This window comes from Perissodus microlepis, chromosome 7 (genome assembly GCF_051167445.1).
Source record: "Perissodus microlepis isolate ML-2025 ecotype Zambia chromosome 7, ASM5116744v1, whole genome shotgun sequence".
Classification (NCBI taxonomy): Eukaryota; Metazoa; Chordata; class Actinopteri; order Cichliformes; family Cichlidae; genus Perissodus; species Perissodus microlepis.
In genome coordinates this window covers 39563071-39585442 of record NC_140467.1, presented here as the reverse complement: position 1 = coordinate 39585442, position 22372 = coordinate 39563071, and the positions used below count along the sequence as shown (strand labels likewise).

General features: G+C 40.6%; 1 protein-coding gene across 6 annotated transcripts in view; it reads right to left on the bottom strand.

The window, feature by feature from the left end:
* rimbp2a (RIMS binding protein 2a) overlaps window positions 1–22372 on the bottom strand; it is a 69114-nt gene that overhangs the window by 42565 nt on the left and 4177 nt on the right. For 5 of the 6 annotated variants that reach the window (XM_084935014.1, XM_084935018.1, XM_084935019.1 and 2 more), the window contains exon 3: window positions 14803–14949. In XM_084935014.1, the coding sequence (XP_084791140.1) occupies window positions 14803–14949 (147 nt within the window). Of the gene's footprint in view, window positions 1–8520; window positions 8550–14802; window positions 14950–22372 lie in introns of those variants that run through there. The other variant, XM_084935020.1, reaches the window with a different exon arrangement.

The window sequence follows — 22372 nt, the reverse complement described above, 5'->3', positions numbered from 1 at the left end:
AAGAGTCTAAAAGAGGACACACTCTCAAGGTTAACTTTAAGACAGTTGTACATTGACACTGTATGTCCCCACTTAAGGAATTGGTTTTGAAAAGCTGGGACATTTTGGAGGATTTATTGTATAGCATTAGCAAGCTTTACACTTCAGCATAAAAGATGATGTATAACACAGGCTTTGTCCTCTGAAGAGCTTAATAGGTGTTTGCCCTTTCGTGAGAGAATGTGTGACTTCCATCCCACTTGATCTTCAGCCAAACATTAGCTTCCTTGGCATAATGTAGTAAGTCTCAAGAGCATTTTGAGATCATTCGTTTATAATGCAGTTAATACCGTGCATTACTTTTGGATTGGTAGGCATGACACAAAAGCAAATGCTGGGTTATAACTGCGCAGTCCATTCACAACAAATGATTTGCGTTAACATTTAATACGTAGTAGTGTTTATGTGTGTGTATTTTATTTGTAAACTCTGCCCTTCCGATGACAACCGTAACCTTCTGCATCGCAGATTGACTTAATATTGTTTCCCTTAGCATGGAATGTTGTTTTAGCAACTATACCATAATGTCATTTTTAAAAGACGCTGTAAAGATGTCCGTTTTTAATGTCAGTTTCAAAGCATTTTCAGCTGATTTCTCTAACCTGTACTGCTGATTATGCCGCTACAAGTGCCTCATTCATAAAACATAATTGAGTGGCCAATCTAGTTTTGAGAGTAGTGTGTGTTTGTGTAAACCCGTGTGTACATGTGAGCAGTCATAATAGAACGTCACACAAGACCTATGAGGTCATCTCTTTTATTTGCAAACTGTGGACACAGATGGCATGGGGTAATACCAATACAGTGAAGCGTGAGCTGAAGTGTGTGCGTGTGTGTGTGTGTGTGTGCATGCAAGCATGAATGAGTTGCATAACTAGCATCTCCAGGCATATATTAGCCTTAAGCCCTTCTGCGCCCACTGTGTCACAGAGCAGACCTTTCAACTGAATCCCACGCATTTAAAACCCCTCGAAATAGCTCATGTAGTTAGAATACCTCATATGATGAACACGCTCCGTCAATACAGCAAGTTGTCCTAACATACGATACAGTAACAATCTAGGGAATTTTCACACACGTGTAAATAAAGGCTTGAAAAAAATGTCTGCACATGAATTATGTGACTCACTCCTGCACATCTGTAGCCTATATGTAGTCCCAGACTTTTAAATTTAATACAAAAAGCTCCACTTCAGTTCAATGTGGCAACCAGAATTTTATGCACATTTACAATCCTCTTGGAGGGAAGAAATCACAGTACAGTCTTTTGCATTTAGTAAAATCGCACATATACAGATTCTTCTTGAATATGTAGTTTAAAGTTTTGCTCACCTTCTAAGCAGAAATCAAACAGCTACCACCCTCACCTCCATCAGCAGGACCAAGAGCAGGAGACCATCCGTGGTTTTATTCAGTGAAAAAACCAGAGGAGAGGCAGGGAGAGGCCGGCGCTACAGTCAGAAGAGATTAACTTCTCCTTCACGTAGCAAAACATCCCCACTCACGTCACCCTTCAAGCTACTTTGCCACTTCTCTCCTTACTCCTTGAGCTCAGCTAAGATAATACTGTAAACTGTAGTATTTGCACTTGTTTATTTGTGTTACGGTGCTTGCTTTTGACTCAGCAGCAAACCGGAGGTGACTTTTTCACGTCAGACATCTCAAAGTTTCAAGCCTGAGGCAAGGTAACAAGTAGCTACAGCTGTTCCCCAGCAGGGGCACACTTCCCCAAATTTGCAGCAGCTACCAGGCCCCTCTTCTATCAAACCAGCTCCCAGATCAGATTTAAGAAACAGACACTCTCTCTACTTTTAAGACTAGGCTTAAAACCTCCGTTTTTGATATAGCACATAACCAGGGCTGGATCAGGTAACCCTGAACCATCCCTTTGTTACGCTGCAATAGGCTCAGGCTGCTGTGGGAACGTCCCATGATGCACTGCGCATTTCTTCTTCACTCACCTCTTTCCACTTTTTGTGTGTTTACACCTGTTACTCTCTGTTCTATTCTCCCCAGCACACCCCAGAGGTTTCTTTCTGTTAAAAGGGAGTTTTTCCCTTCCTACTGTCGCCAAGTGCTTGCTGACAGGGGGCCGTCTGATTGTTGGGGTTGTTTCTATTGTAGGGTCTTTACCCTACAATAGAAACTGCCTTGAGGCAACTGTTGTTGTGAATCGGCGCTATATACAAATAACTAGATTGAATTGAACTGAACGGGCTACATTCTCCTAAATGAAATCATTTTCAGTAGTTTTACTTTTTCTTTACTTTTAACACATTTCACCAACCAAAACAAAGTATTTCAGTAACCAAAACTGTGACAGATGCTACAACTGTGTATTACTACAAAATGATAAAGACACTTTGGGCACAGACAGCTTGCACTTGTTTTAGCTATAAGCATGCTGAACATAAAGAGACAGAGTGTCAGAAAAATGTGTTTGGTAACATTTGATGTAAGTATGTTTTAAGCTTTAATATTATACTAATTATGACCCCATTCTGGTCACAAAAGCTCTTAAATCATCAGGTGGAGAACCAGAAAGTAAGAATATGCAAAGGGTCCTGTAATATAAGTAAGAGTAGCAGCCATGGCTTCCACCGAGTGCTCACCAAAAATAGGCATCAGAAGCACAAACTGGTATATGATATAAAAAGCATTCAGTCTGAAAATGATCTTAACAGGGCGAGGAAAAAATAGTGAGCCCAGATGTGCAAACTTAACTATATATGCTGTGTAGGAGTGATCCAGCTGGACAGAACATGCACAGCCCTCCAGGGAAAACTCTGGCTTCCCTTAAGAGTACAAATGCCCCACAGGAAACATTAAGGCATGGGAGTGTAAACACTGAAGTGTGTGTCTGTGTGGTATGTGTAAAAATGTGGAAGCAGGCAGTAAGAGTGAAATCAGGCCCGACTGACATGGGCAGTAAGGCTTCAAGTCACACTTATGACATAACACATTTGATGTGAGCACGACCTATTGTTCCCTCCGGCCACGCAGAGAATATCAGAGGGTTGGAAAATAAGTTCGGAGGAACGTCAGTGTAATGCTAATGAGGAGCCCAGGAGCTGGTTAGGGATTACATGTGCTTGGATGGAACTTAATGCTCACATAATGCTTGGGTGGACCTTCATGTTCAGAATAGAAAAGTGCATGCACACACACACACACACACACACACACACACACAAACACACACACAGACAAGCCAGCACATAACTCCTCAACCACATTTAAAAAACTTGCTCACATATACACACACACTAAGCAACGAGGCGAAGCATGCACATACCCAATACCCACAGACACACACTCACATGACCCCAATCTGCAGCAGAACATACCACATAAATGCTAAATAATTTAGATCTGACCCCATTGTGCAGTTGCTAAAATGTACAGTACGCTTAAAATACATTAGCAGAGCCTCACCACAGGTTTCTTCACCAATGTTTCAACCATAGACCCCTTACACATGCAATATATTTGTAACTGCATGCACTGTGAGTATATATAAGGTACATATCCAGTGGCAAATAGTGCAAAGCATTTTTATACTCATCAGGAGACACTTTGAAATCATCCAAAGCACTTTTATGAGTTATATTAGTGCATGCTTCTTTCCATTGTCACTACAGCTTCAAATTGATTATAATACTTTCGTTTTTAACCTATCTGCCACTGTGCACTGAAGCTCTTGAGTACAATTCAGAACAGAGTATGCTGCAGAGCCAGCCTCAAAAGTTGGTTTTTAAAATAATGAGAGATCAAGCGTTAAGCTGACTTGACTGCTTAACTTTGGAAAGATACTTAGCAGCATTTCTGTGACTGATTAACGTTTGTCAGCAGTTAATTTTTGTAGCCTTTGTGTTGGTTATTATTTAGGTTATAGTTCTTTATTTGTAAATTGCAATTAAAGTAACGAATTATATCTAAATCTTTTCATAGTGCAGGTATAGACTTAGTCTGTCTCTTATATTAGCAGTGTGTGAGCCACCAGATGGTTGATTTTGTGAGCAGAGCAACAAAAGAGCTGCAGTGCAGCATGGGACAAAGAATTAGCGCTGCTGCCGCTACATTTAGCCTTTAAACAAAACATGCAAAGCAGCACTTAAAACTCCCCTGGACTTCTGCCTTGTCACAGCTGTTTCAGAGTGTGCGATGAAAAAAAAATATCTAACAACACTCACATCTGAGCAAAAATCGCACATCTGGTTCCCAGCGCTGAGTTATAAAAATGTTCTTGGGGCTTTGATTTTACTGCACAACAACAGACTGATTTGCATCCGCTGATTTCTCCAGAAATAGATTTAGGATTCAATGACAAAAGTATAGTTTTACAACTGCTACTGTAACACAGTGTGGTAGATGTGACCGCGTCTTAAGTCTCTACTGAGCAGGACTCAGTGTCACAGAGCAAAAGGTGACACTTACAGAAGCACAGGTCCTGTCATGTCATCTATGTCCAAACAGGAGCGCCTGTCTGACATTGTGTACTCCTCTATCCCTCCTTCCTCCTTCCAGGTGCCCTTGATGTTCAGTTCACTGAAGGTTTCTGTCCTATGTTTAATCATTCAAGCCTTCCCAGACACACAACACTAGGGACTAAATGAAAGGGAGAAGAAGAATGGCTGAGAGACAAAAAATGCAGCAGTGATAGAGGGTGTTTGAGGGTGTTAAAATATTACATACTTATATTAGAAGGAAGGTGAAATTTAGTTAAAAACTGCAATCAGTATCTGATTTTTTTGTTAATCAAAGCTAACCTTACCTAAACAGGTATTGTTTAAGTAATAGAACTTCATTTTTTTGGCACTTAGCCTTTATTGGACAGTGAAAGCCAAGCGGGACAGGAAAGCATGGAGAGAGATACGCCACAGAGGGCTGTGGGTCAGACTCAAACCCGGGCCACTGCTCATGCGGGATGTGATTGCCTGCTCACCTACTGACATATACTGGCACCCAATAGTAACGACATTTAACAGCTGTAACTCACTAAGGAAGTTAAGGAAATTGGGCAGTCTGCCTAATACTACTCATCATGTTACACAACTAATTGATTGACTGATTGATTGATTGATTGAAAGGCTTTGGAATTCAATAGGAGCAGTTGGTACAGCTTAAGCATAATCAAGTCAGTATTAAGAGGAAGAGAGACGACAGACTGGGAGAGAGGCGTATAATCAAAAGAGAAAGCAGCCTGAACACAGCGAGAAAGGTGGGGGAAAAAACTTAGAGGGGACAGTGGGGGGACTGTTAGTGATGTGGAATTAACAGGCTTTTATCGGCCTGTTCCTTTGCCAAAGGGCTCACCTAGCCTGACAGTGTCACACTGGGATTATGTACCAATACAGAACCAAATAGGCCTACAAAATTAAGTTTTTTTTGAAAGAGAACCTCAAGCTGCTACCCTTTCCTACAAATATGCTAAAAATATGAACAGCATTGTATAACTTGGCTCAGAGTCCCAGAAGCTTTTAGAAATATTATCCAGCGGACATCTACACGTGTCCTTAAGTGATTCTCAGTTACAGTGATATAGATTTCAACAGGTCCAGCAGTAAATCTTGACTACCTGGAAAAACAACTAAAAACACATTTGTTTTACTACCTGATGATGTAAACAGAGTGCACACACTGACGCTCAGTGAGTTAGTTAGAAAGCAGCTAAAGCGAATCGCTGCTCAAGTGCAAATCTGCACCTACTTATTCCATGAGATGGGATATAACTTTTAAAAAAAGAAGCAAATACGCACCATGCATGACAACATAAATCAAGCACTACTCATTATTTTGTTTATTTGACTGTCTGTATTTAGACTTCAGAGACATCCATTTTCCACTGTGATATTAGCTCTTTCTCCCCTCACTTTCCTCCACTGCCCCACCCTCCTGCCTCTGCAGTACTCTGTGTCTTTCCTTTATCATAACTTCTATGTATCTTGAAATGCTGCCCACAAACGCTCCTTTATTGTTTTTATCTCCGTCATCCTCCCACCACCACCACCACCACCCGCTGGCTGGGTGACAACACATACGCTACCAATTAATACAGCGCTCACTCGCATTCGGGGCATGTGGAGGTACACATGTTGCATGAACACACACAACATGGATAGGAGTGTGGTGACGGTTTATGCGGTTGCTATAGAAACTGCTCTCTTTCAGGTATGGCGTGTCAAGATGAAAAAAGTAGCAATGAACTATCACATGCAACATATCTTATGCCCTGAGAGTCTGCACACAAGCACTGCAAACAAAAGCCTTCCATACTGAGGATGCACATTAAGATACACAGCTGTAAGATATGAAATATGCATGACAAAAAACACACTGAAGACAGACAGAATATCATGTGGATTTCCAGTAATCCAGGCTCTTCATTTATAATAAAGTGAAATTGTGCACAAGTATGTATTTAAAGACATGTAGTCTAGAATAAATTTGATTGTATGTCACGTCTGCTGGCATACGCTGTTTTACTCTCTTAGTAGATGCATAAAAATTGATATGTGCTGCCACACCCCTCCAAGGCTGTGACTATAGGGATTATTGCAGAGCCTGTATGTCTGGAGGAACATTTTGATTAGTCAAGGAGGCTGTCTTTTGGCTGCCAGACTCCCTGATTATCTCGAGAGAAGAGCAGGAGAGAAAATCAGTTGTAAGACTGAAAACACATGTTTCATTTCCCCTGCCTTCTTTCCTCTATCTCTCTCCTTCTTGCCCTCTGGCATCCAACTGAATGTCGGTTGGCAACGCCGACCAGCCTGCCGCATGAAGATGAAGAAGTAGAAGGAGAAGAAAACAGGGAGGAATAGTGCAAAAAGCAAAAGAGCAAGGCATTCGTATCCTCACAGGGAACAGAAAAGGCAAAATTACTGTACACAGAGAACAAAAGTGATGCCAAATGTATAAAACAAAATGCAGTAAAGTAAAACTGTAAAGCTAACAGTACACTATTCGTCCACTGGTGTCTCACCCACCCACACAACCATATATTCAAACATATGCAAGACGAAGGTATATAACACACTCACTTGTTCTTAATATGCACATACAGGTTCGAACACATTTCCTGAAGAGGTATTTCAATATTTGCTAAGTAGCTGGTAGTGTAGTGATAGCTCTCATGTCTGAGAGCTGTCTCATGGCTCAAATCTCTGCTCTGTGAATTTAACACAACTGTCAAGTTTTCGTATCGTGAAACAATTCCAAGGCGATTAAAAGAAGCATTGCGCTTTCCATTAAGTTTTTATTTCCAGTCATATTGTCATCATATTTAACTTTTACCATAACTTTTGCATAACCGTTCCCATTCATTAGGCGGATGATTTAATTGCTTACAACCTACATGGCAGAGCAGTCACACCAGTGCTCACTAAACATGCCACTTATTTTTGAAGATTTCATGCATAAAAGAGAAGTGCTTCACGTATTATGAGGTGAATAAATTTAAATACTACCCTCACTTAAAGTCTACCCTCACTGCCATAAACCAGTGGCCAAAATAAAAGAAACGCCACTCAGTAGTGGTGTAGTTCAATAACCCCTTAATCTACAACCTTCCAGAAAGCCAGATGAAATAACACCTCTCTCAAACATTTATAGCCTCTACGAAGGCGGAATTTATTGCAAGATTATTTTATTAGACTGCAGACCATTTAGCCACTATAGTGTATATAGTAGATCACTTTGCCAAGCACTCACAGACACACCAAGACCTTTAGTGAGAGACTTTTGCTCATGTGAATAAACAACCAGCAGAGCGCAAACGTGAGTCAGTCATGAGTGGGTTAATATTCTTCACCAACACCTGGCAACCTCTCAGCAGGCAGCAACCAGGAAAAGCTCAGGTTACCGGAACTGACAACGCCAAAGCACAGACACACACACACACCGAAAATCAAATTTGTAGCACCACCTATTTCTCTTTATCTGGCTTCACGCATTTCCAAGTGTCTATACATCTTGTTTTACACACATTTCTTACATAAGCACACAATGAGAGGAGGATTTATTCATTATTTAACATTTGACAGCAGTCACAAGGCAGCAGCACTCCTTCAGAAATCCATGCAAACACACATGCACACAATATCCTTATCATGCACTAAGCACACAATTAGACCATACACTGTAACCCCACCCCTCACCCCTCCATACACACCCACACATCTCCAAACAGGTGGCTCTGCCTCAGCCAGGAAACCGGGAAGCTGGTTGTTGCTTTCTTCTCATTACATCCCAAAAGAGACAAAATGTACAAATCCTCCTCTCCGTCTCCCTGTGCACATCTGTCTCCTCCTGCAGCCACTGCACAGACAGGTTTTCCCCAGCTGCTTGGCTAAGCTAACCCTGAGCACTATATATAGAACTCAACAGAGCCAAATCAGACACAAACACACTCGAGCCGGTGATGCGGAGACAAACAGCAGCACTGAAGAGGAAGCAGAGTGGTGATAAAGGCTTTGTATTTACCGTTCGCGCCGGCTTAGCACAGGAGCATCTTTACTGAGGTGTCGCTTACTCCTTCTTCATCCTTGCTCTGATCTCCTCCCTTCTTCCGCGCTCTGTATGGGTGGGGAATTGTCAAACGGCTGCAGCAGCGGCAGCAGCAGCATCAGTAGCAGCTCTGGGGCCTCTCTCTCTCTCTTTTACTCTCTTTCCTCCGCCCCCTCTCCACACACTCTCTTTCCTAGCCTCCCGTTCCTCTCACTCTCTCACCCCACCCCCAAAGACCCTCCTTCTTAACAACCTTCCTCCATCATTTTCTCCTTTTCTCTCCTGCGTTCTCTCCCCCCGTTCTCCCTGGACCTGCATGTGTTTGCGGCGAGCTGCACAATTCCACTCTGTTGAATAAAAATCAACACCGCTACAGCCTTCGGTTACATCAGGAGTCCACAGAGGAAAGGTGTCACTGGCAATTGGAATATGAACAACCAAATAGACCCGCCCTCATCTCTGCTTCTCCCAATTTCACGTCTTAAGTCGTGGCACTAATTTAACAAGGTCTTGACTGATGCTGCTTTTTCTCATTTCGCCTTTTCTACTAAGATACACATCTAATAAACGTTTATGGCATTAATAAATGAGGCGTAGCGTTAGCTGGCAGGTTTTGTAGTTATGGCTGTGCAGAAGCCTGTGTATAATATTTATACATTATATTACAAGAGTTTTATTGTTTGTTTTTACAGTATTCTAGTAGGATTTATGTCTCACTGTGTCTTTAAGTGGTGCTCTGCACTCTTATGGTCACAGGTTATATGTATATAAAAATCTTCTGGAGAAGTGATACCAATGTGTAATTCCTTTCTTCCTTTCTAATTGCCAGTGGGGGACAACTTTACGGTTGCAAAATACCTCTGATTGCATAAAGTCTATGAGAAAACTACTCCACTTCTCACTTGAATGTTGTCCTTGGTGTACGCTTTCCTGGTGAGTTTATGGTCTTAGTCTGTAGTTTCAACTCTTACTGGTGTACTGGTTGCAAAGTTTCCTCCGCATTAAAAATCCAAGAGGGCTATAAAGTAGGCTATGCTTTGAGTAGCTGCTTTATGAGCATGCTGTGTAGTGTCCCTTTGTTTCTCAGATCACCCACCCTTTGCCCCTTCAGAGCACCAAGGAAGCAGATCTGAAAAGCTTCAAGATGGGCACTAACCAATGACTGGCATCACAGTGGCTACATATGGGAAAAGCTGACCAAAGACGCTGAGAATCCTAGCTGCACACAAAAGCACCTGAACAATGATGCAATCAAGAACAACCGGACATCCCAATGTTTCCAATATTCCTATCTTGTAACGTCACTGTCTATAAATATCTCCTAAACTATGTCCAGAACAATCTGGTCTGTGATGAGGGAGCCCCTGCTCAGGGCAGCTACACACACTAGGGGTTTGACCTGACCAGTCACCCAGCACATGTTGCCCCCCCTTATTGATGCTGGCAACTTTTCCAACTTTAGCCAGAGGCAGTAATGCTGTGTGCGTTGTGATCAACTGACAGATTCTTATAAACCTTGCGGAGGTTTTAGCAAGAGTTTAATCATTTACAAACAAGTGAGAATTTATCTATTTGCATTGTTAATGAACTACAATAAATAAAAGAACTGATATAGTTTGACATCTTCCAATTTACAATTTACAACTTATTACACAACTTCCCGAGTTCTTAATAACTTCTAGCCAAAAATGTGGCAGAAAAAGAAAGAAATAATACAATAACTAATATTTTGTGAGAAACACTGTAATCAATACAGCTATCATGGCTGAAAATCAATTGTATCAACCCTGTCACAATGACCAATGGCTTATTCATAATCAAGTATACCAAACATATTTCACAGCGGTGTTTTTAGGCTGCAGAGAGTGAATGTTTCATAGGATCATTACTCCACATTCGTGGGCTGACACGTTGCCTGCTGAGATGCACAGACTGTATATAAAAAATGGGTCTGGATTCCAGGTCTGAAAAATGAAGCCAACATGAAAGTGCCTAAAACGTGCTTTCTTTCTAAAGGCCAACAGGGAATGACTCCTGCAGCTGCAAAAGGAAGTAGCATTATGTAGAAGTCTGAAGTCACAAGTTTTATCATATAAACTAATGTTGCTTTGTTTTTTCAATTTTATGAGCGTTCCAAGTGCGATATAGTTTCAAAGATTTTGACTTTAACTGCACTACTTATATTGTTGTAATAGTTATACTGGCATAAACCTTCTATGATGTGCATGTGTGAATGTGGGTATGCCAATGTTAACCCCTAAAATGATTTAATCCAGTTAAGGTGATTTTTTTCCTTCTAATGCAGCAGAATTTAGTTTCCTGTGTCACTAATGGATGAAATCTCTCACAAACCAACTCAGCCTTGCCTCTTAAACTTTGTCTCCAAACTGCTCAGCCTGAGCTGTCCCTCTGATGCCCTCATTTCTAATCCTGTCCCTTCTGGTCACTCCTGCATCTTCAACCCTGCCACCTCCAGCTCCACCTCCTGTGTTTTAGTCAGTGTCACACTTTCAAAGCCATAGCTCATAGCAGGTATATATTATATAAGAGACAGAGTGCCATTTGGTTGGAACCAAAGGTCAAATGTGTTCGCTCGTATCTGGTTATTTGAATCTGTTCTTGTATATGTTGTATTTATGTTGTATTCTTGGCACCATAGGGAAATGACATGACATTGACATCAACTGACACTGGTTTTATCATTTAAAAATTATTAGGTCATGAGCTAGAAAGCAACTCATCTGAAATTTTGTCTGGAAGGAACTGTCAGAAGATGTCTCAATTCGATCGTGGCCAGGCACGGCCCGCCCTGATTTACATCATATCTTCTTAGATTAGCACAAACATGAAGCTGCACAGGCCAGGCCTGTGGCGTCAGTCAACCTCTCTGCCTGGGTGTGGACACTGAGGAGGTGTGTGTATGTGTGTTTGTGCTTGCGTCTACGTTGTACTGAGCTGTTCTCTCTCCATTATCAGATCTTTTTCAAGACACTGTGAACGACGCTACAGAAAATAGCCATTAAAGTTGAATAACAGATTTTTAAAACAACTGTTTAAATTCATCATTAAAACTCATCCCACAGGTTTTAGAGGTCAATGTGGTGCGACCTGTTGGTTTTGTTGTTCTCTTTCTACTGTTTCTCCTACAGGGTAAATCTCAGTGTGCTCTGCTTTAACTCTCAGCAGTTTTACGTAGGTAAGAAAGGCAAGGGGATGAACCGGGGGGGGTAATGTAGTCATACAGGAATATCTTAAAGAACACACCTGGGATGAATTGAGTTGGAGAGAAAGAGTAAAGCACATCTTTTTAAATGTCAGCTGATACAACAACCTTGTGAGTCAAAACAGTGTTAGAAAGTGGGTGGTGATAGTGTTATTCCTGCTGAGTTGTGAAGATAATTTCAGCATACTGTTCTATTGTTAACCTCGTTTTATTCGTGTGTCATTGATTGGAAGAACTTAAGATACAGATTGTGGGGTCAGGTAAAGCAACACAGCCATTTAGGATTATTGATTAGCCGTTGCTCCTCTTTGCACCGGCACAACTCATATCATTGTGAGGCCTCTCATCTTAGTGGGCCAGCTGCTAGCAGTACACAATTGTTGCCATAGGGATGGTGTCCAGGGAGACAGCTGTGGCCTTTTAGCAGCAGCCACACAACAGACAGAAGGTCATTCCTCACCGAGGGAACCTTTCTCCAACTGTCCATCACAGATTGTTTCCAGGCAACAGGTCAAAAGCCTTTTTTTTCCTTCTTCCATCTTCGCTGTGTTTCCTCTTGCCATTTAGGAAGCAAAATAACAAATTAAATTCAAGAAAAAACAGGCACATGGGAATATAACTAATAAGCAGGCAATGAAATTAAGTTTCAGCATCACAGCAAAGATTCAATGAAAAACTTTGAAATAGTAGCTTATATAACTTCCTGGCACCCTGGTCTCACACCTCCCTATAACATATTAGCACCTTTTTAAATTGACATGGGGCAAACATGTTAGCAAACTGTTTCCTTTTTCTCATCCAGTTAATACTGACCCAACATGAGCATTTAAGCTCTCCCTATTAGTCCTGAGTCTTCATGTAGTAACAGACTGACTCCACACCAAAAAGACCCATGAAGCTATGCTGGCCCAAATAAAAATAATTTAAAATGTTAAAAAAAAAAAAAGTAAATATTTTCTCAGTTTATTATAATCTGAAGTAAATTGTATGCTACTATTGTTACCTTGGGAATATGTGATTATATACTCAGTGCATTTAGGTATGCAGACATGGTCGAGATGACCTATTCAAGTTCAAACCCAGCATCAGAATGGGGAAGAAAGAATTTAAGTAAGAAACTCCTGATCTACTGAGATTTCTGAAAAACAAGCATCTGTTGGGTTTACAGAAAATGGTCTGAAAAAGAGAAGATATCCAGTGTGAGGCAGTTCTCCAGGTGAACATGCCTTGTTGATGCTAGGAGAGAAGCCAGACTGCTTCCAGCTGACAGGAAGGAAACAATAATTCAAATAACCACTCATTATAACCAAGGTATGCAGAACAAATCTGTAAACCAAACCTACAAGCAGAAGGGCTTCAGCAGCAGAATACCACACCAGGTGCCCCTCCTTGGTCATTGTTGCTGTAGCATTTCAATGGTAGGGTAAAAATCTAGGGTAAATAACATGAAAGCATGGATCCATCCTGCCTTGTATCAATGGCCCATCCCATTGTGACCACAGTATACCAATCTTGGCTACTACCAGTGGGATAACACACCATGTCACAAAGCTTACATGATCTCAAACTGGTTGGTTGAACATTACAGTGAGTTCACTGTACCCAAAGTCTTTAGATCTCAGTACAATAGAGCACCTTTGGGATGTGTTGGAAGAGTAGATTCTTGCCATGAATGCACAGCTGAGAAATTTCCAGCAACTGTGTGATGCCAGACCTCAAAATCCAGGAAACAGTTCTCATCTTACATCAAAGTGTGTTTTATTGGAATTTGTTATTAGGCATCTTTTGACCATCACTCTCTACCTTTAGCCCAGTTGCAAAGTTATTAAGAGTGGCTCATAAAAAACATGAATAAATAAGATTGTTTTCAGCATTCTCAACAAGACAAGTGATGGAAGGGCTATCCAAAAATAGGCTCTTTTTGGTTTCTTTTAATGCCCCGACAAAGGCCACAGTGCATCTGCTTAAGGAAATGTGTAAGAATGAACCCTCTCTCATTACTGAGCTTCTCTTTGATCCATGGCTGAGTCTGTCTTTGCATGAATGACCATGGTGCAGTGCTGACTGTGTGAGTGAAGCTATCAGCAGCAACACCAAAAAGATTGTCAGGCACCCAGCTGGATTGCCTCCTAACAGTATCTCCCGTATTTAAAAATAGCACGCACACACAAAATTACACAACATTACTGCTTTATGTTGTGGTTACTTTGAATGTTAGGGAGGGGAAAAAAATAAAAGACAAGTTTTGCTTTGACGGTTTTCTGTTTACATAGAGAGAGCAGTTTATCAGAAAGTTTTACATATAACGTTACTTCTCAGTGGAAGAAAGACTGATGGGAGACAGAAAGTTTGGTTATTTTGTCATTTGTACAGTATCTAGCTTTAATAATTTTTGTCTGGAAGGAACTGTTAGAAGATGTCTCAATTCGATCGTGGCCACAACCTTTAACAGCAGGTTGTGGCAAATTTTCAAATATGAAATGATGTAATTGATGTTATTATTTTAACTTGAAAAACACATTCAAATAAAAAAATTAAAAGGCTGCAAAGGAGGAACGGAGCTTGCAGATTTCACTCTCGAACTGATTTCAAACGATTGCCGCTCATAGCAGCAGCCACTACGCTCTGTCAGTTCCCCTCTGTCAGTGTGTCAGCGCTCCTGCTAATGGGCATGTTGCCAAGACAACGGCTCAAACACCTTGCCATCTGGGACCACCTGGTGGAGGCCTCCAAAAGACAACTTCACTAACTTGACTTCACTACACAAATACATGCATGAAGGCAGAGTGCAAACTGGCACTCGCATCTACAACACACACCCAACCACCCGCCTATCTGTTTTGCACTGAATTATGCTAGCCTACTGTGCTCCTTTAGTAATATTTCATCTGGTATATCCAAGCCAAAAGAATATATATCATTTGAAATATGACTGCGTTCGCTGTCAGAAGAGACAGACAAATGTAGAAATTATGTGTCAAAAATTATGTCTGTGGAAAATGACATAACTGGGGTTCATAAAGTAGCAAGCATACCACTTTCTTATACTGCTGTTTCTCCTGGCGAAGTGTGGTTACTTCAAGCTTTAGAGCTCGGTTTCTCTCCTCCAGCAGTCGAAAGCGGCTTGCGTGGTAGACAGTGGAGTGGCCTGTAGCTTGCTGAGATGAAACATCATATCTGGACTGCAAGACAAATAATAAAGATAAGAATAACCAGTGTTGAACATTCCTGTATTATTAAATACAATATCATTTTAGTAGTAGCTGTAATAGTGCTGGTAGAGCCAGGCTAACACTTCTGTGAAGCAGTCCTTCAAGACCAACATTATCCTGCTGCTAAGATGTTACAAGTGATCATGTTCATATGATGCCATGCAGGTTTAGAGGTTTAAAGCCTCAGGCAGACTGGGACCAGTTTGTCAGCCCCAGGCACCACTGGTTGTTAGGATAAATGTGTATTCCATGACACCAACAACCTAGATGAACATCTGAACTGTGCTCATTTCAGTACAACTTAAAACTTTCGCAAGTATTTTTGTTTTACACTGGGCATATCAAACTCATTTTCCATGCAACAAAACTACATGAAAAATGTGTAAAATTACAGAAAGATTCTGGTAGTCCAGTGCCTATGGTCCTGTAAATTTTTGTTATTTCAAAGAAAATGACCTTTTTTTCTGTGAACTCCCAGATAAAAAAAATTATATATATATATATATATATATATATATATATATATATATATATATTAGATAGTGAAAAACAGGAACTTTCTGTCATTTAATTGTTTATCTATTACATAATTACTTTGCTGTAGTAATTATCGATGGGAAAAGCTATAAAAAGTTTAGAAATCTATGCACTCCTTCACATTTCACATTTTCCAGAGCCATCCAGTGGTCCCGATTGGAGTCTTTGCCAGGCTAATTCTGGCCCCCTGGCTTTATGTTTGATACCTCTGTCCTAAACCAAAAAACTAAATCAAATGTGACCCTGTGCATATTAGCAAATATATTATCCACAGGGAAACATGAAAGTGTCTGTCTATTATCGTCTAATGGCAATTACCCAAAACCTTAAAAGCGAAACTCAGGTGGATCACATGGAAGATGTGCAGCGGACAAGTTGTGTCATGAAATCCTCCAGTGTCTATAAAACAATCTGTTGTCCACACAGGAGTCATCACCCTTGTAATAATATTTAAACACACGATCACATTATATTATTAATGTGGATATCAGTGCCACATTTACTAGAGATATTTCACTACAAAACCTGGCAACCTCATGGTGACCTAACAGGAAACGTAAGGCAACCATTATCTGCATAAAATCATCTGGCACTTTATTCAAGTTATTTAACCAACCAATTCACATGATTAATATACAGTAAAGAGAAGCCATATTGACAGTGTTTCTTACAACAGTCTACTGCTTCAGTCCCATATGGTCAGTGACAGGAAAGGGATTAGCGGGTCTGATAATGAAGCTGCTGCAGCTCAGTCTGCACATCAGTGTATTTTTTTAACATTTTCTTGATGGCATAAAAAAGCCTTTAAAATCCAAAATTTCACTTGCTTAAATTCTCAGTGGAAATGTAGTGCATATCTGCAACAGGCAGGCTGGAAGCATCCCTTGTGCTGCTGAGTTAGTCTTCTTTCATGAAAGACATCCATCGGAGCAGTTTGGTGGCACTTTTCCATTCATAGCTGTCGTGTTTTGGAATAGAACTGCTATGCTGTCAGTCTTTTTTCCAAGTTTCCAATCACGCTGGAGCTACCAGAGGGACTGTAGATAGCAGAGGTATTAGGCAGCTTTTTTGCTGAAGTGAGAGAAAATCTGATTTAAGATACAGTAAAAATGTATTTGTGCCTCCTGGAATTAAACACAACCCCGAAGATAGAAGGATGCATTTTGCTCTGATATATATATATATATATATCAGAATACAGAACATTCCCCTGTACGTAAGGCTAAAGAAAGATTTGGTGCTGTGCTACACTCTGCTTACTTTAAGTATTACAGGAAAATGTTAGAGAAGTATAATCTGAAATGCCTGAAAAAGCATTAGTCTTTCATATTTGCCTCCTAAAAAAGCACACTTAGCCTGCCCAGACACACAAGTATTACCACATTAGCACCTCAAACAAAGGAAAGCTTTTGCCTGCATTACTTTGAAGTCTGTTCTCTTTTGTCTTTTCCCTCCCTATACTAGCTTTTCATCTAATTTTTTTTAAGTTACTAAACCCATCTCAAGGAACTTTAAGGCTGTGGTCAAATTGTCAGCCCACTGTTCTCATCAAGCATTATTTCTTTTTACCAATCCCTGACAGACCAACCAACAGATGGCTCTAACTTCAGTTTATATTATTCTAATATATCAATTTGCTTGTTACCAGAACAGTTGGTATTTTGGCACACAAAACAATTCACACACTCGCACACATACAAACAATAACCAGATCCCCTTGATGGAAAGCCAAACTATCACACTCCACAAAGCACATACGAAAAAACAAAGTTGCAGACAAGATGACAGTTTACCCACAGAGCGTAAGCTTCTGAAGCCAGTACGATGGAAGTGCCAAGTAGACAGAAAGACAGCCAGATCCACCTGCTAATACACCAGACCCGCTAAGCAGTCGAGCCTACACATATATCCACCAGTGTAATATGGTGATCTTTCCAAGAACAGACAGAGAGATGGACCTGCCAACCAGTGCTGTTGGTTTTCCAAACAGACAGACAGACTAACACATTCTGTCAGGCTGTTCAGAGCAAGATATTAGGCCATATTGACATCCCTATGAGAGCTGATTTTGTGAGTCATTTACCACAGAACCACTGGTTTCCAGATTTAACATGCTAAAAAATATATATGGCTAAAGGCAGGTAACCTCTTTAGTGACTTGACAACAAAATGAAAATATTTTCTCAGCTTCATTTAAGATATTTTGGACATTTTAGCATCTGGGTGACTGGACTCTGGAGCAAACACATAAACTCTAATCACAGGCAGTTAAGACATCCAAGGGAGACATGATACCATACAATCAGACTCCTAATTTAACAGAGTTTGGTGCATGCAAGCACTGCAACCAGTCCCTTGTCTGGCAGGGCCCAATTGTGCCGTACACACAGGAGTTGTCATCCTTGTACTGAGGAAGCTGGCAAAGCTGCTCTGACAGCAGTTACGTCAGAGTTTAGAATAATGGCACACTCATGCACACTGGGGTCACAGGAAATACCAACAGCATTTGCTTCTAAGTGTGAGCCAGAAAAGGAGCAATTAAAGGAAGATTATAAAAAGTCCAGATGCTAAGCTGGTATTTTATCCATTCTCTGCCTTTAATTCAGAGAGAATGAGCAAAAGGCAAAATGTTTTTCCATAAAACACATCTGAGTCACTCCTGGGTAACTAGGAGTGACTCAGATGTGTGACTAGGTAAAAGGTATAGGTGTAGCTAACAATTCACCTTGATCTCTTGATTTAGGCCACCAAGGCCACCAATGTCCAAAGTAAAACTTTAACAGATCTTTAAAAAGCCTGGAGAACTGTTGGTCAAGAGCACAAATAAAAATTACAATTAAATCCAGCTCCTGAGGGGTGGCTCAAGATTTTTGCACAGTGCTGTACATCCAATATTCTGCACAAGCTATGGATAACCATAAGACAACAGAAAATATTACCAATATTAATACCATATAAATCGGCAGACTGAGGGCAGAGGGATGAGATGAATTAATTAGTTGAGAAAATTCAGACGCTATACAGTCTCAGAAACAATCAGCGAGAAGACCTTGCAGCAGTATACATAAGATTTTTACCATCTGAGAATTTTCTTTTGTATTTAATATCTCAATGATTTTACATAAATAGTAATAATAATTTACAAGTGTTTGTATAAATCTGCCACAGCATCTCATAAGTTGCTCTGAAGTAGTAAAATCTGCCTGTTCCCCATAAAACCGGTCTGTTTTACTTCCACTCATGCAGTCTCCGCCTGCGTGACAACCTTTGGGAATACAGCAATACTCCACTCTCAGAGGAAGTGTATGCCTCCAGTCTGATTTAATGCACTGGCCAAGGTTCTTACCTGTGTGCAGTGTGGTTGGTTTATATTGCCGTTGTGTGTGTCTTTGTTGATTTCAGTGACCCACAATGTAAGATACTTTCACTTCAGATTTTATATGTTCCGTCGAGAGTCTTTTTAATTTTGTTTTGTTTGTTTTTTACTTCCATCTAAGGGATATATTCCTTTTTTGTGTTTGCAATCGGTAAAGGTCACAGCTGTGGAGTGCTGTAGTGTGTGTACTGCTCAAAGGCAAGTCTGTAAAGCAGGTAACTGCTACAAAGGGATTTGTAGAGCTTACTGACTGCTATACTTAACTTCCATGACATATTTCACAGAGCCTTGTTCATAATTTTCTGATGAAGTGCCAAGGAGCAGCGCACTAAAAAAGGTAGGCAGGTGAACGACGCAAATATTTATTGCATTGATACCAACACTGGTATTGGTATTTGGTCGATATTAGTGTGACAGGATAGATACTTTCTTTCTATCCTCCAAGTTTAGTATGATGGCCACTGATTTGTGTTAAATAATGAAAAGCTGAAAGGTGTGTATTGTGTTAACTAAGTATTTTGGAAACTAAAAATCTCACTGATTTAGTGGTTATTAAAATGTGTTAAGAATTTCTCAATTGATGATGATTAATCTCATAAACACTGAGGCACTGCTCTCTACTCTACATAAGCTTCCTTTATCAGATAAAAGTATCGGTATCAACAATATTGGCCCAGCATTTACTTGGTATCTAATCTATGCCAAAATGTTCGATATGGTACAGCACAAGAACACATTTCTGGGAAATAAAAATAGCGAAATAACATTCATTAAAGGCTATGAAGGCAAGCAGCAGAAACCTAAAAATACAGGGAGCTTAATTTCTGCACAATACCGGTGACAACAGCGGTGATGGACGCACAGTGAGTGCATTATCCATTTAAAACTAATGAACAACTGGAGGCTGGGGGAACTGTTTATTAACCAAAGCAGATAATGTGGGTAGCTATTAAGATGTTACAGCATATGATTATGTAATAGGGGCTTTTTACTTCTTTATACCCCTCACAGTTAAGCTTCACTCCCATTTTCCAGTAATTAATAGCTACCAACTTTATCAGCACGCAGACAAATGCTGTGTGCATTCAAGAGTCTGCTTAATAAGAATCACATTTTCTAGGACGTCTGTGGATTGCTGCTTTGTTTGATGACTCCCGCTAAAGGGACACAGTAGAATAGATTAGGGAGGCAGCATGTGGTGGCTGGACTTGAACCAAGGGCACTGTGGTTAAGTGGCGTGTGCTCAGCCAACCGAGCTGCCAGGATACCCCGAAGGTAATCTTTTTTTGACTAGGGGGAATTTAAATTTATTGTCATGTCGCCATCTGGCGAGGAAGTGAAACACTTGCATCCGTGCTGCCTGATGCTTGAGGTGGATGCATATGATCAAAAACAAAGAAAGAAAGGACGAAGCAAAGGAAGAAATCCAGCCAAGATTTTCAGAGAAACAATTCGCCCACTGCTCCTTTGAGGAAGATATTTTATATATATATTTTTAATACAGTTATTTATTTATTTGTTCATTCATTCATTTATTTATTTATTTTAGAGAGGTTTGCACAGTAATGCTAGCGTGCAGTGTTTTTGCAAAGAGACCCACGGTAATAACACTGTCCCTACCGCAAACGCAGTATCCTTTTTGTCCCGAATTGTCTCTCTTTTCTTCCCGTCACATCACGGACCGGCAGCGGAGGCGCAGGCGACACGTCACTGTGCGTAACCCACGTGTGTGTGTGTGTGTGTGTGTGTGTGTGTGTGTGTGTGTGTGTCGGGGTCTTAGTGCATCTGTGTTCGTGCTGCAGCTTCAACAGCTTGCCTAGTCCACACACCCCCGTGGCTGGCCTGGATTATCACCTTAACAACGAGACCAAAAACAGTGCCACCTTCCTGGCACCCAAACAGTTCCTGCACCCTCTCACCATCGCTGCCAAACACCCTCCCTCCACCTCCACCTTTCTACTGGTGTCAGTACCTTTCTCTCTTGCTACGTCTGTCATCCAAAGGATGTGTTCAATTGACCAAACATCAACGTCACGCACGCGAAAAAAGGAGGGATGTGTTGGAGGGGCATGCACGGCATTACATCATACATCGTCCGCTTCACCTGACCTCCTCGCAGGTGAAGTGAGGCTCATATTTTGAGTTCAGAAGTTGTCTAATTTGCTAAATAATCTTAGATAATCTTGATGTTAGATAATGACGTCTGCCTTTCTCACTTGATACGTACGTGTTTCCAGAAATGAAGAGTTTTTGCTGAAACATACAATACTGTGTAAAAGTACTGAGCCACCCCACATTTCTTTATAATGTTGTAGGAAAATGGGAAATATGTGCAGCAATTTATTGAAAGGTCTGTGGAAACTCACATGGAAATACAGTATATAAGGCAAAAACAGAGTTTGTAGCATTCTAATGAGCTTGAAAGTCAATATTCAGTATTTAGGTTCCTTTGTAAGTGCGCATGCGCCATTAGCGTGCTGCAAACCTATAATTTCGTTCGGGATTAATAAAGTATTCTGATTCTGATTCTGATTATTCTTCAAGACAGTCTGAACTCTCTTAGGAGAGCTTTCCTGTGATATCTTCAAGCAGTCATAAGATTATATAGTTCCTCCTGCTTCTTGAACTTCATTTAAAGTTGTTCTTTGGGTGTTTTTTGTTTGTTTTTGTGTTAAGTTGGTTGTTTTAGTTTGTTTTTGCTCCTTTATCTGTCGAGATGCTTCAATAATGCTGAGGTCTGAGCTCTCAGGAGGCCCATCCATCACTCATAGTGTTCCATTGTATGTTTTTATATCCAGGTATGCTTTTACTGCATTAGGTATGTGTTTGGGATTACTGTAACGCTGAAAAATGAAGCCATTTACAATGAGATGCTTTCAAGACAGGTATTACACGATGGATCAAAATTTGATGGTACTTTCCTATATCAATAATTCCATCAATTTTAACAAGATCTCCAAGCTGAAAAGCAGTCCCAAACCATGGCAGAGCATCCACCATATGTTACAGATAGACACTCACTGTTGTAGTTCTCTCCTGACGTCCTCTGCACATATCAATGATGATTCAAACCTTAGATTTAAAATCTGGATTCATGACTCTGTGTGTTCTTATGTAATTTTGCATGCCTCAGCCTTTTCTCCCTGCTTCCCTTTGTTCAGAAAGGCTTCTTTACAGCCAAACTGTTATCTTTGGCATTTCTCACAGATTTAGATAAAGAAATGGGAAGAAACAAGGGGGGCTTGTAACAAAAGGAATCTTTTTTTTTGCTAAAATGTTTGCTATCTGTAGCCATATCACTGGTTCAGCCCTTGAGATAGGTCCCTTTTTATGCTTGAATGATTCATAAGTCAGTGTTAAGTGGCTTAACAAACAAAGACAAAACCCCTAACGCTGGTCAAGTACAAGGAGTGGGCTGTAAATGAGAGAAAAAGCCTCCTATGTCCAAAGAGAAACTTTGAAAGACCTTCATAAAACCTT